This window comes from Salvelinus fontinalis, chromosome 32, assembly GCF_029448725.1.
Source record: "Salvelinus fontinalis isolate EN_2023a chromosome 32, ASM2944872v1, whole genome shotgun sequence".
NCBI lineage: Eukaryota > Metazoa > Chordata > Actinopteri > Salmoniformes > Salmonidae > Salvelinus > Salvelinus fontinalis.
The window spans coordinates 33,869,434-33,878,585 of NC_074696.1; the positions used below are offsets into that span (position 1 = coordinate 33,869,434).

Sequence of the window (9,152 nt, forward strand, 5' to 3'; positions counted from 1 at the left end):
AATATTTACTCTTGAACCGTTCAAGCTAGAGAGACCAAACCAACTTTCATATGTTCAAGCTATCCTATCCTATCCTATTCTTATCCATCAATCAATCTTTCCATCTACCTACTTTTTCCAATTATAACCAGTCACTACCATTACTACTGCGGTGACTGCCAATACTATAACTTATTTTACAACCATGAATACTTTAAGACAAGCTAGCAAGTACACACATTTTCTTTAGGAAATGTAATTTTCCATGTATTATTATTTTCTCTTAGATTTGGCACAGTGGGGGTATTTGTTAAACTGATATTCAAGGTCAAAACACCAGTCCCCACTGAGGATGATGTCCTTGGTGCCGTCGAGAAGCAATTGTCTCCTCAATTCACGACCACTCAAACCACCTTCCAGAATGCAACTTATATCAGTGAGTTCCACAAATTAGGCTTCATGAAGACATTTATTTCCACTCTATAATATAATTTCTTAAGAAGTAAACATTCAACTGCTCCTGCTATCTAAATACTTCTTGAATGTTTTTTAATGTTGTTGAAACTCCTAAATTGTAGCAGTTCATTTGATCTGTTGCTATAGTGACCATTTTTTTGTGTGCTCACAGAACTTACAGATACTTCATTTGCCATCGACCTTGGTTTCAAAATAACCAATGTAACCCAGGAGTCTCTAAGTAATAGACTCACACTCACCAATGAGACCGAGATCCAGATACAGGATTCAATTAACAAACTAGTAAGATATACTGTACTTCTACACATATGATACATCCATGGTCATGTTCAGGTCATGATAGTAATTGACAACTTGATGTTTTGTCCCCTTTTAGCTCCATAAGGTTCTCAGTGAACCAGACGGCAAACAGTTTCAATTTCCCATCGCCGACTTCATGTAAGTACAACGTCATATCCTTGAACCAACCCATCTTTCTCAACTGCACTCTTTAGAATTTCTGCATATTTCATTTAGCTGCTGCTTGTACAGCTAAACAGGATGAAGGGAGCATGTTTAACTCTCACACAAAACCCATTTTCACGTCCACAGTGCTGATGGCACTGAAATCACGGCAAACGTGACGTATGTATACAAAGAGGAAGATGTCAACCACCCTAGTAGTTTTCTACAGGAAGTCTTAAAAGTCTCAGGTATGCTGCTTTCGTTACCATACGGTTGTCATTTCTATGTTTTTTTTAATGACAGTGAGTTATCAAACACCATGTAACGTGTATAATACTGAATCTCGAAAACACTTATATATCTATGTTATATGACATATTACAAGTTTATAATCCCTCTAAAATGTATTTTCATTTATTTTCTAGGTCTCCTGACCACCACTGTTGCCCCAACAACAACTACCAGCACCACACCACTTCCTACCCTTTTGACTTCAGTGACATCAACAACTAGGTAAGCAACATCATTTATGATAATTATTTCATACAATTCAATGAACACTTTGTCAATCAAGGAACCTTTGCAGCAATGAACCATGTACATCCATGCTTGTGTCGTTAACTACTGATGTTTTAATAAAAGCATCCAAAATGTCTACCTTTCTTTAGAAAAGCTCTTTGAGTACATCAATCGGTCAAAAGGCGCAATATAAATCTAATCCATTATTATTAATGTGCTTGCTGAAGGCAAGACCACTAGATTTCTTAGATACTTTTTCTAATTATTTTAACATTTTCTAAACTTTCTAAACTAAAACAATTTAATTGAGTATAAATTAGCATATAATAACCTACCAAAAATAATATTTACTCTTGAACCGTTCAAGCTAGAGAGACCAAACCAACTTTCATATGTTCAAGCTATCCTATCCTATCCTATTCTTATCCATCAATCAATCTTTCCATTTACCTACTTTTTCCAATTATAACCAGTCACTACCATTACTACTGCGGTGACTGCCAATACTATAACTTATTTTACAACCATGAATACTTTAAGACAAGCTAGCAAGTACACACATTTTCTTTAGGAAATGTAATTTTCCATGTATTATTATTTTCTCTTAGATTTGGCACAGTGGGGGTATTTGTTAAACTGATATTCAAGGTCAAAACACCAGTCCCCACTGAGGATGATGTCCTTGGTGCCGTCGAGAAGCAATTGTCTCCTCAATTCACGACCACTCAAACCACCTTCCAGAATGCAACTTATATCAGTGAGTTCCACAAATTAGGCTTCATGAAGACATTTATTTCCACTCTATAATATAATTTCTTAAGAAGTAAACATTCAACTGCTCCTGCTATCTAAATACTTCTTGAATGTTTTTTAATGTTGTTGAAACTCCTAAATTGTAGCAGTTCATTTGATCTGTTGCTATAGTGACCATTTTTTTGTGTGCTCACAGAACTTACAGATACTTCATTTGCCATCAACCTTGGTTTCAAAATAACCAATGTAACCCAGGAGTCTCTAAGTAATAGACTCACACTCACCAATGAGACCGAGATCCAGATACAGGATTCAATTAACAAACTAGTAAGATATACTGTACTTCTACACATATGATACATCCATGGTCATGTTCAGGTCATGATAGTAATTGACAACTTGATGTTTTGTCCCCTATTAGCTCCATAAGGTTCTCAGTGAACCAGACGGCAAACAGTTTCAATTTCCCATCGCCGACTTCATGTAAGTATAATGTCATATCCTTGAACCAACCCATCTTTCTCAACTGCACTCTTTAGAATTTCTGCATATTTCATTTAGCTGCTGCTTGTACAGCTAAACAGGATGAAGGGAGCATGTTTAACTCTCACACAAAACCCATTTTCACGTCCACAGTGATGATGGCACTGAAATCACGGCAAACGTGACGTATGTATACAAAGAGGAAGATGTCAACCACCCTAGTAGTTTTCTACAGGAAGTCTTAAAAGTCTCAGGTATGCTGCTTTCGTTACCATACGGTTGTCATTTCTATGTTTTTTTTAATGACAGTGAGTTATCAAACACCATGTAACGTGTATAATACTCAATCTCGAAAACACTTATATATCTATGTTATATGACATATTACAAGTTTATAATCCCTCTAAAATGTATTTTCATTTATTTTCTAGGTCTCCTGACCACCACTATTGCCCCAACAACAACTACCAGCACCACACCACTTCCTACCCTTTTGACTTCAGTGACATCAACAACTAGGTAAGCAACATCATTTATGATAATTATTTCATACAATTCAATGAACGCTTTGTCAATCAAGGAACCTTTGCAGCAATGAACCATGTACATCCATGCTTGTGTCGTTAACTACTGATGTTTTAATAAAAGCATCCAAAATGTCAACCTTTCTTTAGAAAAGCTCTTTGAGTACATCAATCGGTCAAAAGGCGCAATATAAATCTAATCCATTATTATTAATGTGCTTGCTGAAGGCAAGACCACTAGATTTCTTAGATACTTTTTCTAATTATTTTAACATTTTCTAAACTTTCTAAACTAAAACAATTTAATTGAGTATAAATTAGCATATAATAACCTACCAAAAATAATATTTACTCTTGAACCGTTCAAGCTAGAGAGACCAAACCAACTTTCATATGTTCAAGCTATCCTATCCTATCCTATTCTTATCCATCAATCAATCTTTCCATCTACCTACTTTTTCCAATTATAACCAGTCACTACCATTACTACTGCGGTGACTGCCAATACTATAACTTATTTTACAACCATGAATACTTTAAGACAAGCTAGCAAGTACACACATTTTCTTTAGGAAATGTAATTTTCCATGTATTATTATTTTCTCTTAGATTTGGCACAGTGGGGGTATTTGTTAAACTGATATTCAAGGTCAAAACACCAGTCCCCACTGAGGATGATGTCCTTGGTGCCGTCGAGAAGCAATTGTCTCCTCAATTCACGACCACTCAAACCACCTTCCAGAATGCAACTTATATCAGTGAGTTCCACAAATTAGGCTTCATGAAGACATTTATTTCCACTCTATAATATAATTTCTTAAGAAGTAAACATTCAACTGCTCCTGCTATCTAAATACTTCTTGAATGTTTTTTAATGTTGTTGAAACTCCTAAATTGTAGCAGTTCATTTGATCTGTTGCTATAGTGACCATTTTTTTGTGTGCTCACAGAACTTACAGATACTTCATTTGCCATCGACCTTGGTTTCAAAATAACCAATGTAACCCAGGAGTCTCTAAGTAATAGACTCACACTCACCAATGAGACCGAGATCCAGATACAGGATTCAATTAACAAACTAGTAAGATATACTGTACTTCTACACATATGATACATCCATGGTCATGTTCAGGTCATGATAGTAATTGACAACTTGATGTTTTGTCCCCTTTTAGCTCCATAAGGTTCTCAGTGAACCAGACGGCAAACAGTTTCAATTTCCCATCGCCGACTTCATGTAAGTACAACGTCATATCCTTGAACCAACCCATCTTTCTCAACTGCACTCTTTAGAATTTCTGCATATTTCATTTAGCTGCTGCTTGTACAGCTAAACAGGATGAAGGGAGCATGTTTAACTCTCACACAAAACCCATTTTCACTTCCACAGTGCTGATGGCACTGAAATCACGGCAAACGTGACGTATGTATACAAAGAGGAAGATGTCAACCACCCTAGTAGTTTTCTACAGGAAGTCTTAAAAGTCTCAGGTATGCTGCTTTCGTTACCATACGGTTGTCATTTCTATGTTTTTTTTAATGACAGTGAGTTATCAAACACCATGTAACGTGTATAATACTCAATCTCGAAAACACTTATATATCTATGTTATATGACATATTACAAGTTTATAATCCCTCTAAAATGTATTTTCATTTATTTTCTAGGTCTCCTGACCACCACTGTTGCCCCAACAACAACTACCAGCACCACACCACTTCCTACCCTTTTGACTTCAGTGACATCAACAACTAGGTAAGCAACATCATTTATGATAATTATTTCATACAATTCAATGAACACTTTGTCAATCAAGGAACCTTTGCAGCAATGAACCATGTACATCCATGCTTGTGTCGTTAACTACTGATGTTTTAATAAAAGCATCCAAAATGTCTACCTTTCTTTAGAAAAGCTCTTTGAGTACATCAATCGGTCAAAAGGCGCAATATAAATCTAATCCATTATTATTAATGTGCTTGCTGAAGGCAAGACCACTAGATTTCTTAGATACTTTTTCTAATTATTTTAACATTTTCTAAACTTTCTAAACTAAAACAATTTAATTGAGTATAAATTAGCATATAATAACCTACCAAAAATAATATTTACTCTTGAACCGTTCAAGCTAGAGAGACCAAACCAACTTTCATATGTTCAAGCTATCCTATCCTATCCTATTCTTATCCATCAATCAATCTTTCCATTTACCTACTTTTTCCAATTATAACCAGTCACTACCATTACTACTGCGGTGACTGCCAATACTATAACTTATTTTACAACCATGAATACTTTAAGACAAGCTAGCAAGTACACACATTTTCTTTAGGAAATGTAATTTTCCATGTATTATTATTTTCTCTTAGATTTGGCACAGTGGGGGTATTTGTTAAACTGATATTCAAGGTCAAAACACCAGTCCCCACTGAGGATGATGTCCTTGGTGCCGTCGAGAAGCAATTGTCTCCTCAATTCACGACCACTCAAACCACCTTCCAGAATGCAACTTATATCAGTGAGTTCCACAAATTAGGCTTCATGAAGACATTTATTTCCACTCTATAATATAATTTCTTAAGAAGTAAACATTCAACTGCTCCTGCTATCTAAATACTTCTTGAATGTTTTTTAATGTTGTTGAAACTCCTAAATTGTAGCAGTTCATTTGATCTGTTGCTATAGTGACCATTTTTTTGTGTGCTCACAGAACTTACAGATACTTCATTTGCCATCAACCTTGGTTTCAAAATAACCAATGTAACCCAGGAGTCTCTAAGTAATAGACTCACACTCACCAATGAGACCGAGATCCAGATACAGGATTCAATTAACAAACTAGTAAGATATACTGTACTTCTACACATATGATACATCCATGGTCATGTTCAGGTCATGATAGTAATTGACAACTTGATGTTTTGTCCCCTATTAGCTCCATAAGGTTCTCAGTGAACCAGACGGCAAACAGTTTCAATTTCCCATCGCCGACTTCATGTAAGTATAATGTCATATCCTTGAACCAACCCATCTTTCTCAACTGCACTCTTTAGAATTTCTGCATATTTCATTTAGCTGCTGCTTGTACAGCTAAACAGGATGAAGGGAGCATGTTTAACTCTCACACAAAACCCATTTTCACGTCCACAGTGATGATGGCACTGAAATCACGGCAAACGTGACGTATGTATACAAAGAGGAAGATGTCAACCACCCTAGTAGTTTTCTACAGGAAGTCTTAAAAGTCTCAGGTATGCTGCTTTCGTTACCATACGGTTGTCATTTCTATGTTTTTTTTAAATGACAGTGAGTTATCAAACACCATGTAACGTGTATAATACTCAATCTCGAAAACACTTATATATCTATGTTATATGACATATTACAAGTTTATAATCCCTCTAAAATGTATTTTCATTTATTTTCTAGGTCTCCTGACCACCACTATTGCCCCAACAACAACTACCAGCACCACACCACTTCCTACCCTTTTGACTTCAGTGACATCAACAACTAGGTAAGCAACATCATTTATGATAATTATTTCATACAATTCAATGAACGCTTTGTCAATCAAGGAACCTTTGCAGCAATGAACCATGTACATCCATGCTTGTGTCGTTAACTACTGATGTTTTAATAAAAGCATCCAAAATGTCAACCTTTCTTTAGAAAAGCTCTTTGAGTACATCAATCGGTCAAAAGGCGCAATATAAATCTAATCCATTATTATTAATGTGCTTGCTGAAGGCAAGACCACTAGATTTCTTAGATACTTTTTCTAATTATTTTAACATTTTCTAAACTTTCTAAACTAAAACAATTTAATTGAGTATAAATTAGCATATAATAACCTACCAAAAATAATATTTACTCTTGAACCGTTCAAGCTAGAGAGACCAAACCAACTTTCATATGTTCAAGCTATCCTATCCTATCCTATTCTTATCCATCAATCAATCTTTCCATCTACCTACTTTTTCCAATTATAACCAGTCACTACCATTACTACTGCGGTGACTGCCAATACTATAACTTATTTTACAACCATGAATACTTTAAGACAAGCTAGCAAGTACACACATTTTCTTTAGGAAATGTAATTTTCCATGTATTATTATTTTCTCTTAGATTTGGCACAGTGGGGGTATTTGTTAAACTGATATTCAAGGTCAAAACACCAGTCCCCACTGAGGATGATGTCCTTGGTGCCGTCGAGAAGCAATTGTCTCCTCAATTCACGACCACTCAAACCACCTTCCAGAATGCAACTTATATCAGTGAGTTCCACAAATTAGGCTTCATGAAGACATTTATTTCCACTCTATAATATAATTTCTTAAGAAGTAAACATTCAACTGCTCCTGCTATCTAAATACTTCTTGAATGTTTTTTAATGTTGTTGAAACTCCTAAATTGTAGCAGTTCATTTGATCTGTTGCTATAGTGACCATGTTTTTATCTGCTCACAGAACTTTCAGATACTTCATTTGCCATCAACCTTGGTTTCAAAATAACCAATGTAACCCAGGAGTCTCTAAGTAATAGACTCACATTCACCAATGAGACCTACGTCCAGATACAGGATTCAATTAACACACTAGTAAGATACTGTACTTCTATACATAAGATACATCCATGGTCATGTTCAGGTCATGATAGTAGTTGACAACTTGATGTTTTGTCCCCTTTTAGCTTCGTCAACTTCTCAGTGAACCAGACGGCAACCAGTTTCAATTTCCCATTGCCGACTTCATGTAAGTCCAACGTCATATCCTTGAACCAACCCATCTTTCTCAACTGCACTCTTTAGAATTTCTGCAGATTTCATTTAGCTGCTGCTTGTACAGCTAAACAGGATGAAGGGAGCATGTTTAACTCTCACACAAAACCCATTTTTATGTCCACAGTGCTTATGGCACTGAAATCAGAGCAAACGTGACGTATGTATACAAAGAGGACGATGTCAACCACCCTAGTAGTTTTCTACAGGAAGTCTTAAAAGTCTCAGGTATGCTGCTTTCATTACCATACGGTTGTCATTGCTGTGTTTTTTTATGACAGTGAGTTATCAAACACCATGTAACGTGTATAATACTCAATCTCCAAAACACGTATATATCTATGTTATATGACATATTACAAGTTTATAATCCCTCTAAAATGTATTTTCATTTCTATTCTAGGTCTCCTGACCACCACTGTTGCCCCAACAACAACTACCAGCACCACACCACTTCCTACCCTTTTGACTTCAGTGACATCAACAACTAGGTAAGCAACATCATTCGTTATAATTATTTCATACAATTCAATGAACACCTTGTCAATCGAGGAACCTTTGCAGCAATGAACCATGTACATCCATGCTTGTGTCGTTAACTACTGATGTTTTAATAAAAGCATCCAAAATGTCAACCTTTCTTTAGAAAAGCTCTTTGAGTACATCAATCGGTCAAAAGGCGCAATATAAATCCAATCCATTATTATTAATGTGCTTGCTGAAGGCAAGACCACTAGATTTCTTAGATACTTTTTCTAATTATTTTAACATTTTCTAAACTAAAACAATTTAATTGAGTATAAATTAGCATATAATAACCTACCAAAAAGAATATTTACTCTTGAACCGTTCAAGCTAGAGAGACCAAACCAACTTTCATATGTTCAGGCTATCCTATCCTATCCTTATCCATCAATCAATCTTTCCATCTACCTACTTTTTCCAATTATAACCAGTCACTACCATTACTACTGTATTGACTGCCACTACTATGACTTATTTTACAATCATAAATACTTTAAGACAAGCTAGCAAGCACACACATTTTCTTTAGGAAATGTAATTTTCCATGTATTATTATTTTCTCTTAGATTTGGCACAGCCGTGGTTTATGTTAAACTGATATTCAACCTCAAAACACCAGTCCCCACTGAGGATGATGTCCTTGGTGCCGTCAAGAAGCAACTGT

General features: G+C 35.6%; 1 protein-coding gene across 1 annotated transcript in view; it reads left to right on the forward strand.

Annotated features, from left to right (window-relative positions):
- Positions 1 to 6,772: 6,772 nt before the first annotated feature.
- LOC129830586 (mucin-2-like) overlaps positions 6,773 to 9,152 on the forward strand; it is a 33,778-nt gene continuing 31,398 nt past the window's right edge. Inside the window, exons 1-7 of the mRNA XM_055893150.1 lie at positions 6,773 to 6,781; positions 7,253 to 7,460; positions 7,653 to 7,783; positions 7,876 to 7,937; positions 8,091 to 8,191; positions 8,367 to 8,454; positions 9,055 to 9,150. Coding sequence (XP_055749125.1) covers positions 6,773 to 6,781; positions 7,253 to 7,460; positions 7,653 to 7,783; positions 7,876 to 7,937; positions 8,091 to 8,191; positions 8,367 to 8,454; positions 9,055 to 9,150 — 695 coding nt within the window. The remainder of the gene's footprint in view (positions 6,782 to 7,252; positions 7,461 to 7,652; positions 7,784 to 7,875; positions 7,938 to 8,090; positions 8,192 to 8,366; positions 8,455 to 9,054; positions 9,151 to 9,152) is intronic.